The 20,392-nt window shown below is 46.1% G+C and overlaps 2 protein-coding genes across 4 annotated transcripts; one reads left to right on the top strand and one right to left on the bottom strand.

The window, feature by feature from the left end:
- The first annotated feature begins 693 nt into the window (after positions 1-693).
- LOC107075755 (C-type lectin domain family 7 member A-like) lies at positions 694-6,728 on the top strand. The gene is made up of 6 exons (XM_015338000.2): positions 694-1,645; positions 3,854-3,943; positions 4,475-4,654; positions 5,431-5,579; positions 5,715-5,821; positions 6,436-6,728. The coding sequence occupies exons 1-6, from the start codon at positions 1,378-1,380 to the stop codon at positions 6,599-6,601; spliced, it is 960 nt and encodes a 319-aa protein (XP_015193486.1). The 5' UTR covers positions 694-1,377; the 3' UTR covers positions 6,602-6,728.
- Positions 6,729-8,427: 1,699 nt separating this feature from the next.
- Positions 8,428-13,292, bottom strand: LOC107075757 (natural killer cells antigen CD94-like). 3 transcript variants are annotated; one of them, XM_015338001.2, is made up of 6 exons: positions 13,082-13,292; positions 10,890-10,979; positions 10,493-10,573; positions 9,419-9,573; positions 9,049-9,161; positions 8,428-8,919 (listed from the first exon to the last, which is right to left on the bottom strand). In XM_015338001.2, the coding sequence occupies exons 1-6, from the start codon at positions 13,182-13,184 to the stop codon at positions 8,784-8,786; spliced, it is 678 nt and encodes a 225-aa protein (XP_015193487.2). In that variant the 5' UTR covers positions 13,185-13,292; the 3' UTR covers positions 8,428-8,783. The 3 variants fall into 3 exon arrangements, with proteins under 3 accessions (XP_015193487.2, XP_069038737.1, XP_015193488.2); XM_069182636.1 differs by lacking the exon at positions 9,049-9,161; XM_015338002.2 differs by lacking the exon at positions 10,493-10,573.
- Between the last annotated feature and the right edge of the window lie 7,100 nt (positions 13,293-20,392).

Genomic DNA, 20,392 nt, shown 5'->3' with positions numbered 1-20,392 from the left:
AGTATATTAGGCTCTCGGTATCTCAGAGTGTCAGTATCTCTGACTGTCAGTTATCAGGGTGTCAGTGTATCAGAGTGTCAGACTGTCAGTTATCAGGGTGTCAGTGTGTAAATATCTCAGTGTATCAGCTCTTTATTCGCTGGCTGGCTCTCTTGCTAGCTTTCTCTCTGGTCTATTGTTCACAGTGTCAGTGTAACAGTGTATCAATATATCAGTGTGTTACTGGACCAGTGTGTCAGTATATTAGGCTCTCGGTATCTCAGAGTGTCAGTATCTCAGAGTGTCAGTTATCAGGGTGTCAGTGTGTAAATATCTCAGTGTATCAGCTCTGTACTCGCTGGCTGGCTCTCTTGCTAGCTTTCTCTCTGGTCTATTGTTCACAGTGTCAGTGTAACAGTGTATCAATATATCAGTGTGTTACTGGACCAGTGTGTCAGTATATTAGGCTCTCGGTATCTCAGAGTGTCAGTATCTCTGACTGTCAGTTATCAGGGTGTCAGTGTGTAAATATCTCAGTGTATCAGCTCTTTACTCGCTGGCTGGCTCTCTTGCTAGCTTTCTCTCTGGTCTATTGTTCACAGTGTCAGTGTAACAGTGTATCAATATATCAGTGTGTTACTGGACCAGTGTGTCAGTATATTAGGCTCTCGGTATCTCAGACTGTCAGTTATCAGGGTGTCAGTGTGTAAATATCTCAGTGTATCAGCTCTTTACTCGCTGGCTGGCTCTCTTGCTAGCTTTCTCTCTGGTCTATTGTTCACAGTGTCAGTGTAACAGTGTATCAATATATCAGTGTGTTACTGGACCAGTGTGTCAGTATATCAGGCTCTCGGTATCTCAGAGTGTCAGTATCTCAGAGTGTCAGTTATCAGGGTGTCAGTGTGTAAATATCTCAGTGTATCAGCTCTATACTCGCTGGCTGGCTCTCTTGCTAGCTTTCTCTCTGGTCTATTGTTCACAGTGTCAGTGTAACAGTGTATCAATATATCAGTGTGTTACTGGACCAGTGTGTCAGTATATTAGGCTCTCGGTATCTCAGACTGTCAGTTATCAGGGTGGCAGTGTGTAAATGTTTCAGTGTATCAGCTCTGTACACTGCTGCTGGCTCTCTGTCCGTTCACAGTGTCGTACACGTCTTGCAGTGCGAACTCCGTCTAGATCCATAGATCTGACTGTATGACCAGGGCCAAATGAGACAGCTGGACACTGGGTCTCTGTCATGGCAAACTGATGTTGAACGTTTGGACCTACTGTACAGGAACTCATTAAACTCCTCCCTCTTCTGTCTTCCTTATTCTACCTCTCTTCCTTTCTCTCTGGCTGGGTCACATCGAGCGAGGGAAAGAGAGACAGAGACACAGGCGCTGAGGGAGAGCAATGGAGAAGACGAGACCGAGGAAGAAGGAGAGACATGAGGTGCCGGAGACACACTCTCGAGGAAAAGCAGCTGAGACCTGCAGAGCCAGAGAGAAAGCGAAGAAAAACAGAAAGAGAGCGACAGACAGAGAGAGACGGCAGGAGAGAAAAGGAGGGACAGTGGTCATGGTTAATGACGAGATTTACGCTAATGCTAAATTCTCCAGAATCGCCACACCTGAGGGCCCAGCCTGCATTCTTCCTCTAACAAAGCAAGAACTTCCCAATAGTGAGTACAGCTCCCTCTCTGCTGCACTGGATCACTGTGATTCTGTCTGTCTGCTACACTGGAACACTGTGATACTGTCTGTCTGCTGCACTGTAACACTGTGATACTGTCTGTCTGCTGCACTGGAACACTGTGATACTGTCTGTCTGCTGCACTGGAACACTGTGATTCTGTCTGTCTGCTGCACTGGATCACTGTGATACTGTCTGTCTGCTGCACTGGGTCACTGTGATACTGTCTGTCTGCTGCACTGGAACACTGTGATACTGTCTGTCTGCTACACTGGAACACTGTGATACTGTCTGTCTGCTACACTGGAACACAGTGATACTGTCTGTCTGCTGCACTGCTGCACTGTAACACTGTGATACTGTCTGTCTGCTGCACTGGGACACTGTGATACTGTCTGCTATGCTTTAACATTGATTATATGGTCTGTTACAATTTTGACACTGGTTCTGCTGTGTACTGTAACAGTGCTTTTACTGTTGGCTATACATCTCGTAGTTATTCTGCTATACTGCAGTGGTGCTATTGCAGTACTGTAACACTGTGACACTGTTTGTGTATTACATTGTGAAACACAGGCTGTGTGTCTGTGTTCTCAATAACTGTATGTTCATTACAATCTGTGCAGAAAAATCCTCCGACAGCTCTAAAATCTCTGTTTTTCTTTCATTCACTTTCCACGTTTGTCCCACCTTTGGCAGCTTGTTTCTTTGCTAACCCTTGTCTATTTTATTTTGCTACTTTCATTGTAATGTACTGTGGGAACATAAGAGAACTGTCCAATATCTTCAACGTATTTTAAAATTAAATCTGAAATTATATGGAGGTTATACTTTTTAATCCCTTATATTTAACTTTATTATTTCTCAGCTGTTAGTAGAACAAAAGACGTTTGTGGCACGTTTATATAAATACACGTTTTCATATTTTTATTTGAATATTGCTCTGCTTTACAATAAAATTACCACTCAAACTTTAGGAGAAGATTTTAAACCCGTGACCGATTTCTGCTTTTGATAAATGCTAGAATGTGTTGTGAAGTTTGGCCGTGATCTAGTCAAAGAAATCATCAGCCTCTAATTCTCCATCGATGTGTCTCAGGTATAGTAAAACATACCTATGTGAGACAACTGATGATGAGGGAGAGCGTTGGTCTGTAATTGATGATTGTCCATTAAATCATAAAGCATATATTTTGACACTAGACATCAATATAGCAAATAATGCACATTCAACTGGAAAACATGATAGACACTTAACTGTCATAAACAGTAAAGCTACACTCAGCAATATAATGACTGAAATGTGCTGCTGCAAGGACAGCTGGTTGCACCAGGAGAGGAGCAGTGGTTCTGGGCTACGGTAGGACCCTGGGGTGGTCAGGAAGACAAACAGGCTGCAGCAGTGTGCGCAGACAGGCAGGCGCGTAGCTGGGAACCAAGAGCAGACCGATAGGTGGTCAGGCAGGCAAGGTTCCGCAGCAGAGAGATCAGCAAGTGCATTAAAGATATCCGAGGCAACATCGGTCAAGCAGACGGTCAGGGGCAACAGAGAGAATTCATGGGGCAGGCAGAAACACAGGAGGTGAGCCGAGAAGCGTGCCCAAAAACGAGCTGGGAAACTAAGACAGGAGAGCGAGAGACACCTCACACAACAGAGAACACCAGCCCCTTACGAAGTAATTGCTAAGAATGACCAGGGAGATACAGTGGGTTAAAACACCATGCTGAGAAAAGGGGTAAGTGCTGTTTGGATACATTATGGTGGGACAGACAATCTTCCTGATCATGTTGTCACAGAAAATGGGCTGATTGGAAGATTGATTCATCTCCTGATCGCTGGCCGTGGTGTTACCCTACAGTACGTATCCGAGATGGAGTAGTACAGTTGCACACCAATTATATAATGTCATTAAGAAGAAAACACAGCCATGAAAAGTACTAGGAGGAAACAATAATACAAACCCTATTGTAGGGTCAAAGGTGACTGGACTTCATAGAAGTGTTCGTCTAAGCCTCTCTGACCATTCTGTTTAACATGAGTAAGACGAGACTAATTCCTCGTGTTTCTGTTCTCCACCTCGTTTGCAGTCCAAACTGAATTCTTGCAATCTTCACTACTTTCAAATCTAAACAATACAAGAGCAATGGCTGGGATTGGCTATCGATGATACATACTAACCTATCTCTCTGTCCCCAGCCCAGTCCAGGTGTAGAAGATGTGTCCTCTGTGCTCTGGGAGTCACAGTGTGCGTGTTACTGGCCACCGTCGCTGCCCTGGGGGCTATCTGTAAGTCCAGAGGTCCCTTGTGTCTGTTTATGAGTGTAATCAATCTATTTCGACCTGGAATTGCAGAAAACAAAGAAGTAATATGTTACGTATGAATATGAAAGCACAAAATATTAAAAGAAAATCATTTTCTAATTCTCCTGCTTGACTGTGTGTTTGCCAGTAATAGACAGTAAGGCTAATAGGCGTTAGTACTGTTCTTACAGTAGACACTAATGCTACAGTATATGTTTTGGAGAAACTTTTAATCTGACAAGACAGAACCGCCAGACACTGCTGTCCCGGGAAACCGAAATATTAATGATATTTCACAGTACGACAATACTTTTTAATAATGCATGTGTTCCGAAATTGTGGATATGAGCAACTCCAGGGGCAGCGCTCCGATCTACTGCCCCTTTATGCAATGCAACATAGCAACGTCAACCTTCCTGAGGAGTGTCTGAGTGCGTGACCGATGACAGAGAGATAGGATGATCTTTTGCAGAAATGCAAGTTCTTCTGCTGAATGAATTGGTTTGCGGTCTGCAGTGTGGAGTAGCCAAGCAGACTGGGATCGCAGACTGGGGGAGAAGGAGAAGGAGCTGGAGAGATACAGGGGCCAAAGGAAGATACACTGGAATGAAACGGAGAGGCAGGAGATGGAATGTGCCAGACACAAGAACGCCCTTGAGTCTTCGTTCTGTCTGGACGTGGTCTCCTGGAAGAGAAGTAAGTGCATAAAATCTGGGACTCTATGAGATGTGGAAAAGTACCATTTCTATTATCATACATAGAGCTGGATATTTGTGGTTATAATGACTGAAACTACCAAGGCCAAGCTGGGAAATCCAAGATCTTTTTAAACAGATAAAACGTTTTGTTCTGGTAACAAAGTTCAGCTATTTCTTTGGACATCATACCAGACACCTGCCTAATCCTGCAGGCCCTTAATTGCATTACCAGATTGTTCTTTGAGAAGGCAGCAGGAGGAATGAAAACAAACACGGACCCTCCTGCAGACAGACATCTGATGTTGATGTGTTCCACAGTGATGAAAAACAGCTAGAGCACAGTCATTTACATGAGCACATCTCAAACCAAGTGGTGGGAGCTATGGAAGCAAAGTGTATCATGCTGGTGGTGTGATAATGAGTTAGACACAAGCCTGTGACAATTGTACAGTTGAGAAATAGAGAAGAAGCTGTACAAAGTGTCCAGATGATGCTCAGTCAGTATTAATCCAGCAGGATTTCCTGTGTCTCTGTCTGAGTCAGCCTGTACAGAGGAGAGTCCTGAGGAATCCCTGAGGCTCAGTCAGAATTAATCTGGGTGATTTCCTGTGTGTCTGTCTGTACAGAGGAGAGTCCTGAGGAATCCCTGAGGCTCAGTCAGTATTAATCCAGGTGATTTCCTGTGTGTCTGTCTGTACAGAGGAGAGTCCTGAGGAATCCCTGAGGCTCAGTCAGTATTAATCCGGGTGATTTCCTGTGTGTCTGTCTGTACAGAGCAGCAGTGCTGTCCAGAGGGATGGAAGGGGGGAGACAGTGGAAGATGTTACTACATTTCCAGTGACCGGAGAGCCTGGGAGTCTGCAAAACAGTTCTGTTCATCAGTAGGAGCTCAGCTGGTGGTGATTGAGAACAAGAAAGAGATGGTGAGCACAACACACTGATCACACAGAGAGAGAACCCAGAGAGACTAGCACAGTCCCAGATCTGTTGACCTGTTAACTTGATGAGTGTTGGTGTCCCTGCTGAGCTGAGCTGACCTGCTCTGCGTGTCTCTGCAGGAGCTCCTGAAGACTCTGATACTTAGCTATGACTACTGGACGGGCTTGAGGAGGAAGGATGGTGGTGGTTGGAGTTGGGTGGAGGGTGGAGCTCTTGACACAACAGTGTAAGTGTGAGTCTGTATGATTGGGGGGGGGGGGGATTTCAATGAGACAGAGATCAGGTATGCTAAGGACAGCTCATCATCCTCATCAAACTAAGGCTGCTGCTGGAAGAGGTGTGAGTGGGGCCAGCAGGGGGCGCTCACCCTGCGGTCCATGTGGGTCCTAATGCCCCAGCATAATGACGGGGACACTATACTGTAAACAGGCGCCGTCCTTCGGATGAGACGTAAAACCGAGGTCCTGACTCTCTGTGGTCATTAAAAATCCCAGGGCGTTTCTCGAGAAGAGTAGGGGTGTAACCCCAGCGTCCTGGCCAAATTTCCCATTGGCCCTCACCAATCATAGCCTCCTAATAATCCCCCTCTATGAATTGGCTTCATTACTCTGCTCTCCTCCCCACTGAGAGCTGGTGTGTGGGGAGCGTTCTGGCGCACTATGGCTGCCGTCGCATCATCCAGGTGGGGCTGCACACTGGGGGTGCTGGAGGGGATCCCCATTACCTGTAAAGCGCTTTGAGTGGAGTGTCCAGAAAAGAGTTATATAAGTGTAAGCAATTATTATTATTATTATTATCAAGTGAAGTGTAATTGCCTCAGTGACTCCTTCTCTCTCACAGGGGTACAGTTAGTGCCGGTCGCATTCCTGGGGACTGTGTCTCTGTATTCCGGTCCCGAGATGGGATTTCTTTGTCCGCGGCTGTCTGTAGTACACCGCTCCACTGGATCTGTGAGGGGGGGGCTGCCGGAGTCTGGCAGCCTCCCTGGTCTGCGCTCAAGAGCTGAGATGTGGGCAAGAGACAGACGGACAGAGACTCGCAGAGACCAGAAATCATTTCTGTTTATTTCTGTCCCTTAAATATCCTCATGCTTACGCATACTGTTCTGCTCAATAAACTCTAAAGTACTGAAAGGCATCTGACTTTGTTTATGACTTGTTTCTGTGCTCGAAAGCTTCAGAGGTATTTCAATTCCTTACTGTGCCGTTGCTGCCCCCTGGTGGTTATGAGCGTGTCGTGCTGCTCTGAGGGAGCTGGTGGCCAAGATTTTTCAAGTTGAATGGAAATCAGAAGATAAAGGTGGAGAGAGACAAACACAAGTGTAATCCGGCTAGTTTAGGAGCGATCAGCATCAGCAGGGTCACACTGAAACACCCACAGAGACACCCTGTAACATCATTCAGTCCATATTCCCTCTGGCCTCCAAACCAATGACCCAGTGTGGTGACCAGGGGCACTGTACTGTAGGAGGTGCTGTTTTGCATTTGAGAACCAAGATTCTGATTATTTGGTCATCAATTATAGCACTTGTCTCATAGAGTAGGGAGCTGTCCTGGCTAAATTGCTCCCTGGGCTTGTACTGTGCATTGCTCTTTAATGTTGAATGTGCAAAACCTTGCCTGGTTGCACAGGGAGTTGCAGTGTGCAAACTACATGCACCTAATACACATGGTGTACAGCTTTGTAGAGAGTATGTTATATTCGATATTATTAATGCCCAGAGAAATGCATAGTGACGATGGAGCTGCAGACCCCAGGCCATGCCTCACAGATGATGCTCTGAGCTGTGGTCTGGTGCAGCTCTCTTCTCGGCTGACACAGGAAAGGACCACACGCCCGAGCCCCTGAGGTCGCATCTGAGCTGCGGGGTTATTTCTGTACATGCGGTCACTCCCCGAGCCCGTTGCCACGACGACGCTTCATCCGCCCCTCACAGGTTCCAGTCGTGTAGGTGTCTGTGGGTTAGCGACCGGACGTACACAAGCAGAAGACTGGAAACAACAAAGTGTGCTTGCAGAGACCATGCAGAGAACAGCCAGCAAGAACAAAAGGGGAAAGTGTTCTAACATTCAAATGAAGTATAAGGCAAGAGAGAGAGAGCAGGAGCCATGTCTGCACAGAGAGAGGTGGGTGAATGGAACAGCCTGCCAGGATGGTTGACTGTCCTCTTTCTAAATTCTCCAGCTCAGCTGCCACCTGCCTGAATAACTGAAGGGCTTATGGATACACTTTCGAAAGCCTCTTTTCTTCACAGGAGGAAGGATCTGAAGATGATGTGAATTAACTTGTAAAAATAACTTACTGTTGGGCAACCTGCCCAATTGCTTTCTGCTGATTTAATGGATGATGAGAACTGTGCTCACCTCACGGAGAAAACCTATCAGCTGGTAAACAAGGTTCAGTTGTTTAGTGAACAGAATTGCTTCAAAAGCAAATTTGTGAATCAGACCTGTTTTTCACAACAAATGATCATTTTACTCAATGAACTGCAGGTTATAGCTCTGTGCTCATTTGCACTCTTTGCTTTAAACCTCCAAACTTAAAGGATATTTTGAATATTTTAAGAATGAGAAGTAACCCATCCAGGGTATAGTTTTATCTTGTGACTGGCTTTGTGATCAATCTGTGCTCTGTCCCTCACTGAGAATAACCCGGCTAAGATGCTGTTTGCTATCAACTCAAGAAAGGATTTTGGAGTTCTAGAAAATGGCAGCGAAATGTTAATGAAACAATGGACCATTTAAGCGACAGAAGAAAGGGATTTGGTGCCTGATGAAACTGTGATCTGTGATGAAAATGTTACAGCAGTAGAAGCACTTGATAGACAATATGGAAAATTCCCACACAGCAATTTATTATAGATCTGGAAGTTACAAAGATTCTCCAATTCATCGACTGTGGAGTTTTGTAAGTGGAGAGGATGTTTGATAGTGGGATGTCTTAACATGACAGGAAGACAGACGTCTGTCAGTATGAAAATGAGGCACTGTGATGAGCCCAGGCCACTGTCTTTGGCTATCACAGTACCCAGCAGAGTTGGGCACTCATGTGCAGTAAGTGTGTGTGTCCTAGTGCTGCAGTCGTGTCTTATGGTGCAGAAATGTAAAACACAATGCGCGTATAGTCCCATTCTGTTTCACACACTCCCTAAATTCCTGCCTTCTTCCCTGGGAAGAGTCCAGAGCTCCTCACACTCGGATGGGCGGTCGCTCACAGATCCACCGCACATCTGTTGAGCAGGAAGATGAGAAGAGGGTGCCATTGTCGCGACTCCAGAATCCACCAGCACAATCCCCACCTTTTCCAGTCACACTCACTTCGCTTCTGTGGGAGAGCAAGAGAGTGGAGTCACGTGGAGGGCACAATCACTCAGTGTGCTTCGGTTTAACCATAATAACATGATTATTATCTCGAACAGCACACATGAAGATAACACTGGGCCTGCAAACTTACAATGCTGTCTCCAAAACTCTGCCATCAACCCATCTCCATTCTGAACTGCTGTCACTTCTATTCAGGCCAATCCAGTAGAAGTAATTGTGTTTTACAAGAGCTTCCAGGCTCTTCTGCAGAGAGATAGAGCGAGTTACCCAAGAACAACCATTTCTCTCCGATCCATGTCTTGTCCCCTGTCTGCATGTGAGCGTGTGATTCCTTGCACAGGTTAGTGATGGTCAGGTACTCAGTAGTTATCAGTATGCTAGTGTATCTGTCCCTATCAGTGTCAGTGAAAGTATGTAATTCTCAACAGCTCCTCTGTGTCTTGGGTCAGGAAGTTTGTCTCAGTCTCACTGTGTGTGCTGCGGTCTCTGTGTCACCTCACCATCTCAGCTTGGTCCTGGATGGCCAGGAGATCAGTGCCCAGCTCAGAACAGGCCTGACGAGCTGAGCTCCAGGGCTTCTGTTCAGGGGAGATAAAGTAACAGTTTCCTCTGGAGCCCTTCACCCACCCGCTGGGACAGAATTCACACAGCCGCCCTGTACACACACACACAGAGCAAAGCAGAGATATGAGTTTGACCACAGGTTCAATTCCATAAACAACTTTTCACGTTTTTTGGAAACTCCAGATGGGCTGAGGGATCTCTTTAGTCTTGGGGAGAGTAGCTCACTAGGTGACTGGAACAAGTGATGGCCCTACAGCTGAAGCCAAGCCAGAGGATGATTTCAAGACCGGCAGTCGAACGATGTCCTAAGCACAAATGGGCAAACTAGAGGGATGTGCATATAGGATTGAACAGAGCTCCACCATTGTTGTTGGAACTAATTCCCCAGGATCCTTCAAGAAACATGCATTAAACAAGAAGAAGAGGAGCAAGACTGCCTGAATGGTCATGTGTGGAGTTTCTTATGGTCTTGTCAATTCGCAGATGTACACGGAGAGACATGACGCTTGAAAATCAGGTAATGGTGGGTCTCCAGTGGCTCAATCAGTAAAGGAACTTGGTCGCCAAGAGCGGCTGAGCTTTGTGATACATGTCACAGGTCTGAACCTGGGCTCGTGTCGTCAAGCGAGTGTGACCAGGGTTCCCCAAGTGGTGTGCACACTTGATGTGCCCTGAGGACTAGTCCACAGGGGCCCTCTCGGCACCACAAGTGAAACAGCGACCCATGCAGCTTGCCCAGGGCACCTGAAGCCTGGCGCTGACATCAGGGGAATGTGTGTTTCTCCTCCGAACGGCAGTGGCATCTTGTGGAGGTGAAGGGCGTTAACTGTGTACAGGGCACAGGACAGGGGCCCCCAAGCACTTCCTCTATCCCCCCAGAAGGGCAAAAACGCCGTTGCGATGGGGTGACGTGTAAGAACACACAGCTGGCGGATCCAGGTTGGGTGGAAATGTAACACAGATCAGTGCTGATTCTGCTTGGTTTGTGACCATGAGCTGCGCGGTGTTACCTTTGTGCTCAGGCTTGTCACTCCCACACAGAGACTCTCTGAGTCTCACCAGCGCCTTCTCTTCACAGTTGGTCTTCCACACTGCAGATCGCACACCAGAGTTAGTCGGGTTGACAGTCACTCCCACAAGGACTTCCATTTCAAGTAACAACTGGTCACAAGGATTTATGGGAGTGAATGTTATTTAGCTGTGAAAAGCACAACCATCTAAATATAAATATATTATAAAGTCCAAGTCATCAGCTCTGGTGAACTGGTTTGCCTCAGGGCTCATCGGCGTTTCATTGCTGTACTCTGATCACCAAGAGGTCTGACCCATTTAAAACGAGTTAGATGCAGCACAGTCAATTTCCTTTTTTATACACACACTGTAAATTAGATATGTGTGTGTACTTACAGGCAATGCCCATCGGAAGGACTGTGACCACAAAGACACAAGTCACGACTCCCAGGAAGATGAGGACCCAGCTCTTGCGGCTGGAGTGAACTGCAGAAAGGAAGAGGAAGTCAGGTCAGCACATGCTATGCACAGTGCCTGCCTGGATACTGACAGTGCTCTGAGCCAGCAGAGAGTCCCTCTAGCATTATTATAACACTGTTGCTGAGGAACAGGAACAGGATTTGGAAGCAGCGAAGGTGTGATTGACATCTGGCAGCCTCTCCTGACAGCAGGGCTCTGCAGACGTCCTGTGAGAGAGCAGACTTCTCACTCTGAGATGAGCTGGCAGCAAAGCTGAGCGCTGCCACGGGACAACGGTGTTTTATGCCGAGAAGAGAGTGGGGTTGTGCTGAAATAAGCTTAAGCACGAGAGAACACTCACTGAGTAATGCCCAGAGAAAAAAGATAAACTCAGGCAGGGATCACTGTTATACAGGCAGGTGACATAATACTGCATACCTGTACTTTTGCTCCTGTGATATTATTATAATTCAACAAAATCTGTATATTTTATTGAGACGTGGTTTGCACACACATTGATGTTGCATGTATGATCAATACTCGATGATTGGAATTCTGTGAAATTGGCTTACAGATCATGTGACTTCCTGATACTTTAGGATTATAATGAAATAACACTAAATACAGTAGATTTAGTATGGACCCCAGTTTTCTTAAATTAGAGGCATGTGCTCATATAAAGCAGAGCTTGCATCTCCAATAATGCCCTGACAAGAGCCGAACGTACAGCACGTGCAAAACAAAAGCACGTGCACTGCAAACTGCTGCTGGGAAGAGAAGAGCAACTACAGCAGGGCTTTGCCGTGTGAGACGCGGTCATACCCGGAGCACAGCACTGCTGCCCACAGAGCGTCATGCCTCCAGCCTCCTCCCACCTCTGTGCTCTGCTGCTTTATGTACCCTTGTTCACCCTGCGGACTTCCTCAACATTAACAGCGAGGCAGGAAGCAGGGCTACAAACAGGCTGGCTTCCAGTTAGTGTCGTATCAACAGGGAATACTGACCTACCAGTTTTCCTTAAACCTTCCCAACTGACCCAATTCTGTAGCAAAAGATTGTCAGCAGCTTTTTGCAAGAATCTCTTGCCTGCTGTTGGAATAAATTAAGGCCTTGAAGCCAGACTCTTCTCTCTCTCCCCCTCCAGCTTCATCACTGTAGTAAACCCACACAGACTACTCTCCTGTTACTGAGAGATACAAGGTCTTAAGAGATACCTTACTGCCGTTTACTTCCACTCTTTATGAGAGATGAGCTAGAAAAATGTAGGAACATTATGTTCATCTCACAAATATTTCCACCACAGAATATTGTTAATATAGAATAAAATAATATTGGTGTTGAAATCTGGAATTATACTGTACATAAATATGAACCCATGTAGATTCTGTATTAAAGTAAAGCCGAAATACATCAGTGTTACAGTGCAGCAGACAGGCAGTAGCACAGTGTTAAAGTGTAGCAGACAGACAGTATCACAGTGTTACAGTGCAGCAGACAGACAGTATCACAGTGCTCCAGTGCAGACAAACAGACAGTATCACAGTGACCCAGTGCAGCAGACAGACAGTATCACAGTGTTCCAGTGCAGCAGACAGACAGTATCACAGTGTTACAGTGCAGCAGACAGACAGTATCACAGTGCTCCAGTGTAGCGGACAGACAGTATCACAGTGTTCCAGTGCAGCAGACAGACAGTATCACAGTGTTACAGTGCAGCAGACAGACAGTATCACAGTGTTACACTGCAGTAGACAGACAGTATCACAGTGTTACAGTGCAGCAGACAGACAGTATCACAGTGTTACAGTGCAGCAGACAGACAGTATCACAGTGTTACAGTCTAGCAGACAGACAGTATCACAGTGTTACACTGCAGTAGACAGACAGTATCACAGTGTTACAGTCTAGCAGACAGACAGTATCACAGTGTTACACTGCAGTAGACAGACAGTATCACAGTGTTCCAGTGCAGCAGACAGACAGTATCACAGTGTTACAGTGCAGCAGACAGACAGTATCACAGTGTTACAGTGCAGCAGACAGTTTCACAGTGTTCCAGTGCAGCAGACAGACAGTATCACAGTGTTACACTGCAGTAGACAAACAGCTGTAAGGTGGGTTGTACTCACTATGGGGGGGTCCTGGCAGTGTTGGAGGAGAAGTGACATCTGCAGTCCTCTGTCCAGTGACTGTGGAAAAACCAATGACTGAGTAGGTTATATCTTCTGCCATAGTCTGTAAGTCTAAAAAGTCTCTGCTTCTTTTTCTGGTTTTCTTTCCTCAGATTTTCAACCCAGTCTTTGCATAGGTTCCTCTCTCCGTTTGGTGAACTCGTAATGTCTGTCTCGGTCTATCTGTCTGCCCGTCTCTAGCTTTTTGCCTTTTGCTTATCTACAGTGACGTATTGAAAGAGAGAAAAAGGTGGAGAAAAGCAGAGAGAGGGAGGAGTTTTCTGAGTTTCAGTACTTTGTGTCCAGTTGTTTAGTGTCTCTTCATTGCTCTTATATCTGATATAATTAAGTGTCTCTTTATTATATTAATGTGAGTGTCACGATATTAGTCCCCCCTCCTTAAGGGTGCTCCAGCCCTTTCACTTTATTCTCTGCACCTGTTTCCCATTCCCAGCCCACCTTAAAAGCCAGGCGCTGACGCTCATCCGGGCTCTGCATCTGATTTCCATATCGTGCGAGTCCGGGACCTGGAAGCGCCTGGTCCCGTTAAGGTTTTAACCTCCGTTCCCCGTCCGCCGGTTCCGACCCGGCCTTCGTGGTTTTTAATTCCTTCTTCTGATGGATCTTCTGGTTTTGGACTTACCCTTGTGTTTTGGATATTCCCAAAGGACTACTCTCGGATTGTTCGCCTCGGCCACACCTCCCCCGTGCACCAGCGCACCTTGGACACGCCCCCCCTGTCTTCAGCCCCGTATTCCTGCATGACGTTTCCCCAGTGTTTCCCCACTCCGTCGGACTGTGTCGTCCGCATAGGGTCCGGAAAGAACTGTTCGTTACAGTGAGTGTCCAGCTGGCCCACTGACAGAGATGCTATCCTGTTGCACTGGCTTCTGGTCCATGGCGGTGTCCTACTTTGAGCCCAGCCAACTTGTCTTTAGCAACTGGGAAGACTAACCACAAGGACAATATACACTCCTGCCTGAAATCAAACCCAGAACACAAGAGTTGTGTCGCAAAAGCTCTGCAATTTCTCTGATGCACTTTTAACTGGTATAATGATGCACTGATATACTGGTACAGTAACACACTGATACTTTGTTATGCTGGTGGAATAATACACTGATATACTGGTACAATAACACTGAAGCACTGTTATACTGGCGCAATGATGCACTGATATACTGGTACACTAACTGAACTGGTGTTCAGATGCATAGATACCCTAACGTGCTGGATCACCAAATCAGCACATATCCGATACTCTACACTGTCCCACCGACACAGTAAAATGCTGACATATGTAAGCAAAGTTCTAACCTTCTCATCTTACTCATTAAGATCATACAGGCTTGCATCTCCTTCCCAGAGAGCCCTTTCTGGTTATGATGAGAGACCTACTGCTGCTTCCACTTCATTTCCAAATTCAGCAGTGAGAGTCCAGCAGGAAGCAAGTGAGAAGATTCACATCTTCTTGATGAAGGCAGAGAAACCTCTTGAGTGCCATGCAGTGTTTATTAGATTGACTCACACAGTAAGCCATTTGGTGGACTTATCAGTTTGGTTGGCAATTTTGGCCTTTTGTGGTGTTAGCCCACTGATGGAAATATCATCAATAAAAGTGAAAGGTACTGTAAAGTGAAGAGCATGTAATAGACAGGCTTCAGGGCCTCTACTTGTGCAGCACCTAATGTTAGTTTTGATCTTGGTAGCTGGGTAAGATCCTACTGAATCCCCATAGAGGGATGATGTGAGTGTGATTCTCCTAGCAGAGGGAATGACAGTGGAGTAGTGCAAATAATAATAATAATATTTGCTTACACTTATATAGCGCTTTTCTGGACACTCCACTCAAAGCGCTTTACAGGTAATGGGAACTCCCCTCCACCACCACCAATATGCACCAATCCATATATCCAATATACTCATCCAATATGCACCAATGTGCAGCATCCATATATCCAATATACGCATCCAATATACTGCACGAACCCCCTCACTATTGTAAGGACTGAGCCAGGGAGCTGCGAGAAGAGTGAAGATGAGGATGTGAGATCGACACAAAAGAGATACAGGAGGGAAGTCCTGGGTGGAAGACTTATACATATGCAGGCCAGATTCGAACTTAACCTTCCTCTCGAACTTCTGCCACAAACTCACAGAACAAGATACAGTAGCAGTCTGTTCCTACAGCATGTTTTCCATCTGAGAAATGCAGATGCTATCCTGCAGTAGAAGGGATTGAGGCTGCTTCCATACTAAAATACTAGAGAGCTGTAACATAACAGCCATATAACATATATTTATCATTACAGATGTCAAGCTCTTTGAAGAGACTTTTCCACTTGGTGAGCTCTCCCCCAGCTCTTGAATGAAGCTCCTCTAAGGCTGGTCTGCGCCCTGAGCAAATGCAAAAGAGTTTTAAATGCTCAGTGATCAGCATTACAGGCAGCCCATCTGAGACCAGGAAGTCACATGATCTCATCAGAACTCTCAGGCTGAAGGAGAGTTTTGCCTGTCCATCACACCCCCAGAGTTGGGTCTCAGTTCAAACCTACACCAGCTCACCCAGTCAATGAGTTGAAAAGAAGCACAACGAAGACTCCACAGCTGAAACGTTTCTTTTCTTCCCTTTTCACCAGGGAATACACCTTTACTTGTTCCTTTGCAGCCTATGCATGCTGACGCAGCTCCCTACTTGAATATTTGTTCTATCTGTCCATGCATGTGGTTTTCTATTTCCCCAAGACATCACCGGCCAGTCATATACACTGTTGAGAGTTTTCAGATGAGAGAATCTTATATTAATTTTGTCCTTTTGCTCGGAGGCATGTACTAAAGCCACATCTGAGATGTGTGCTTTTTAGAGAGGCACCTGTAAATTCTCACTAACTGGTAGAAAAGTCAGAGGTTCATGTGTGCACAGAGCAGATGGCAGAGTCTTTGAACAGGTGCAGAAAACTAAATACTCAGTCTGGGGTGGGACATTTTTTTTCGATGTGTAAAAAGAACGTGAGGTTCTCATGCAGTTACAAAGCCTCAGAGCTGAGGAGCGGGGACATGGAGTTTTCCTGTTACACTAACACCTCTGCGGCCCACGCCTGCTGTGTTTAACAGCATGGCGACTGGAGTTGTAAAAGAATACTGCCCATTTCCAATCACCATTCTCTCAGTTACACAGGTACAGAGAACAACTGGCAACAGCTCTTTCCGAAACACTGCATGCTCTCTGCTTGTATCTTTACTGATTTTTACAGAAACACATTACTTGGGTGGAAGTTTCATCAGACTATTATAACCACAACAGTATGAAGAATATAAGGGGAATCCTGTTTGCCTCCAGGCCATAAGAGGGCGCTGTGGAAATCTAAGGACATCATTCAAGTCAGAAGCATTACTGCCATGGATTGTCAGAGACAATGGAGTAGGGTAAGCATGCATTTTTATTGCAACTTTTTATTGTACACAGGTTACTGAAATTGTGTTTAAGGTGGATTCACATAGTTCCCCATGCACTGGTTTGATCTGATTGACGGGAAAGCTATAAAACACCTGCGCAATGATGCAGTCCAGTCCAGCTGGTGTTACTGCTCGGTGGTGTAAGCTTTCTAAAGATTTACTTGAGATGTGGAGAAGAATACAAACTGTGTTCTCTTCAAACGCACTCTAGTCGGCCATTAAAAGACCACACAACAATTTCGAAGCATTTTTCAACTTTACGAAGCTGTTACCAAAGCAGTCAGTTGTTTGCAGATGGTTGGCTCTTTTAATATCACTGAGTTCCACACATTTCAGCAGACAGTGGTGCCAAGTCTTCCGCAGAATGTGTTTTTAAATGACCAACACTGCTTTTTTTCTTCTCCTTCTTCTCCTTATTAGTAACTGAGACAACTATTGCAAACATATTGTAAATCAGTGTAATATTTTTGTGGTGTCTATTGTGAAATTTGTTTAACACCTTGCAATGTAATCTGTAGAAGTGGCATGATTTTAAAGTGAAGCAGAGAGGCAGGGTCTCTGGTATCCTCTGTAGCAGTGCTGCAGGCTGGCAGGTGGCTGGTATCGGCAGCGCTGCAGGCTGGCTGGTATGTCTGCAATGAACTGAAGTGTGTGCGTGTGTGCGTGCATGCGTGTGTGTGTGTGTAGAGGGAGATCTTTCTGGTGGGTGGAAGAACAGGCAGTCAGAAGTCACTAGGAATCCCTGCGTGTGGGGGCAGGTTTCATATCCAAATGGGACAAGACCCCATCGGACAGTAACTCTTGAAAAACAGATGGTTGCAGACACAAAGCTAGAGGGCTCTCGTCTGAAGCCTGCAAGTGCCCCAGTATTTATAGGCCCTGTTTGGAGCCTTGTGGTAAAAACACACAGAAAGCCGGCCAGTGGAAAGTCCCCACTCATACAGCATTGAGCTGCAGGGCTGCTGTCAGCTCCTGGCTGGCCAAGGCAGAGAGAAAACCACAAATCAGCACCCCCACCCCAGCAGTAGTGTAGCAGCCTCTCTTGTGGTGTTTGAATTATAGTTTTGAGACAGCTGTTCCAAGATCAGCCGTTCTGCCTTTCAATTCTTCTATTCAGTATTTGTTAATACTGAAACATTTTGACTTTGCTGAGCGTGTTCAACACCCCCCTTTTTGACGTGCTGTTCTACCTTTGATTGCTCTCATAGAAGGTGTAACTGTTGCTGTGTCGACTCTTGCACTGTCTGAGCAGGTGGGTGTGGTCTATAGTGATGCAAGGAAGTGTCTCTTCTAACAGAAGACACCCTGATAGGGCTCGCACCAGTATAATGTTCGGGTTTGTTCTGACTGTAGATCTGTCTTCCTTATGGAATAAAGCCTTTGGACATCAGCATGTTGAGAGCAAGCAGACCAGGGCGCTTTCTGACCTGTGATGGATGTTACAGTGGCCAGGAAGGTGGGACAAGAGGAGAGTAGAAGAAACTGGGCGAACATGCCAGAGGAGGAGATCGAGGAACTGGAGGAGAAGGACAGGGTCTGGAGGAGAAGTAGAAGGAGCTGGAGGAATAGGACAAGGAGCTGGAGAAGAACAAGGAGCTGTGGGAGAAAAAAAAGGAGCTGAACAAGATAAGAGCTGAACTGTAGGTGAAGAACAAAGAGCTGTAGAGGCTTGAGAATTTAACAGAGGGCAGAGAGAATGAACTGGAGGAGAAACGGAGCTGACTACGTGGAACCTTCCTCTGGAGAAAGACATACGTATGTAATTGTACAGGAGGGAGGCTCAAACCTGTACAGAGCTCCCTCATGGCCTTTCTGAATGCTCATGTTCAACCACTCCCATGTTCGTGTTGTGTCAAAGTACTGTACTATCGTGTCTCTGGAGCATGAACACACCTTGTTGTGCTGTAGTGAGCATGTCTGAGAAATATTTGTCGTAGGATATTTCTGTATTCTGACGGTCCCCCCAGCACAGTAACGCACAGTGAAGGTCTCTGTAGCAGAACAGACGAGCTGGGACTGTGGTAACGGGGTTCAACCACCGGAGGACAGCATTGCAACGGTCCTGGGAATACAGGCCATGCATTCCCAAGAAGGAATTTGGGAATTGGCTACACCTGGGGATGCTCCCTATAAAAGCACTTAGGACAGAGAAAGAGGTGATCTGAGGAGACACTTACAAGACTACTAACAGATCTCAGGTTGAGATTCTTAAAAACTATTTGTTGACAACTTAAATTCAGTCTTCGGGGAGAGTAATGTTATCAGGAAGCATCCTCAGTTCTTTCTGTGTCGGCTCACCGGTAAGAAAGAAGACTGGGAAGATTGAGGCCAACCACACAGAAATGACCAGGTGAGGATCTTCCACTTCTACAGGGGTGAAAACAGGGAGTTATATGGGTGGGAGCAGGACAGTCAGTGAGCAGGCAAGGGAGAGACCTCAGGGTGGTGCCCTGGACCACTTAATCTCCCTCACCCTTGGGTGGAACTCAAATGCAGGAACCCCCTGCTGTGGTACCAGCTAAGGATGACCTGTCGCAATTGCCTAAAGCAATAGGCAAGCGCAGCAAACCGATCAAGTCCAAAAATACTATGGGAAGTTCAACAAAGTGGATATTGCAACATTGATTTCCTGACACTCAGTATTAATGCAGGGGGGGATTTTCTATGTCTCAGCATCACTGCATTTCCTGGAAAATCAGATCTGACGATGTCATGTGGATTTTAAATATTTTTTGGAAGGTATTGATTTAGAGGCACTAACACACAAGAATCAGATACTTCTACAAAACCTATACAATCCTCGAAGCTAAAAGGGCCAACAAATGCATAAAGTTAATAGACTTTCAGTCAACACATTTTAAGATAAAACAATGTATTTGGACCTGAACAGGGAGTTTTGAGTCTGTGTTTCTCTACAGGAGGTCCTGAAAGGGTCCTGCTGGATCATTATTACTGATTTGACCTGAGCAGGAAGGACACAGGCTGTGGGTGGAGCTGGGTTAATGGCAGAAGACTGAGCGAGGAAAAGTGTGTTGTGTGTGTCCACAGAGAGAGGGGTGTTGAACTGCCCATACTGGTCCAGTGACTCTCCTCCTCTTGCACCAAAAGCAGGAAACTATACCTATGGGCATGAGAAGGGACCACAGACTACTGGGTATCCCCATAACTGTGAGGGTTGTTTCCCATCTGTGGATGGCGTCGTGGGCTCGCTTGATGGCCTCGCCAGGCAGGGAGAACACGAGGGAATGTGTCTCCAGGGGTCCGAATGCGCATACGAGAGGGCGGGGGAGGGAGTGGAAGCGAGTGGGGTGTGCGATGGAGGAGGAGGGTGGGGAGTGAATGAGTGAGAATCAGCCCAGTATGTGATCTCCTGTCACAGCCTGAGGAACAGTGAGTCCGTCTCCCAATAATGCTCCAGCCGCCTACAGTATATGTCGATATTATATAATATGTCTTTGTTGTAAATGTCTGTAACATGTCTGTAGATTTTATTTTACTTCTATTTTTTGTTTTGTTCTATGTTAATTTTATTATTTTTATTTGCTTTGGCAACACTGATTGTACCTATCGGTCATGCTAATAAAGCACCTTGAATTGAATTGAATTGAGAAAGAAGGGAGGGGAGGAGGAAGAGGAGACGGGGAAGAATAGCGTACCACAGGGAAGGGAGAGGTGAGTGACCAAGCCCACAAGAGTGAACGTGAGCTGAAAGTGAATGAGTGAAGTGGGGAGGCAGTGAGAGGAGGGCACCCACAGAAAGCCTGTGATCCAAGCGCAGAATCCCGATGTTTTTGTAAATCTGTTCATGCCGAG

Source organism: Lepisosteus oculatus, chromosome 23, assembly GCF_040954835.1.
Source record: "Lepisosteus oculatus isolate fLepOcu1 chromosome 23, fLepOcu1.hap2, whole genome shotgun sequence".
Classification (NCBI taxonomy): Eukaryota; Metazoa; Chordata; class Actinopteri; order Semionotiformes; family Lepisosteidae; genus Lepisosteus; species Lepisosteus oculatus.
Note: the sequence above shows the minus strand (reverse complement) of the source record. Positions and strands in the feature narration are given on the sequence as shown.

Coding starts and splice junctions, on each gene's coding strand:
- LOC107075755 (XM_015338000.2), top strand. CDS start 1,378: ATGGAGAAGACGAGACCGAGGAAGAAGGAGAGACATGAGGTGCCGGAG. Junction 5,580..5,714: donor TTGAGAACAAGAAAGAGATG/GTGAGCACAACA, acceptor GTGTCTCTGCAG/GAGCTCCTGAAGACTCTGAT. Junction 5,822..6,435: donor GGAGCTCTTGACACAACAGT/GTAAGTGTGAGT, acceptor TCTCTCTCACAG/GGGTACAGTTAGTGCCGGTC.
- LOC107075757 (XM_015338001.2), bottom strand. CDS start 13,184: ATGGCAGAAGATATAACCTACTCAGTCATTGGTTTTTCCACAGTCACT. Junction 10,574..10,889: donor CCTTCCGATGGGCATTGCCT/GTAAGTACACAC, acceptor TGCGATCTGCAG/TGTGGAAGACCAACTGTGAA. Junction 9,574..10,492: donor TGACAAGCCTGAGCACAAAG/GTAACACCGCGC, acceptor GTGTGTGTACAG/GGCGGCTGTGTGAATTCTGT.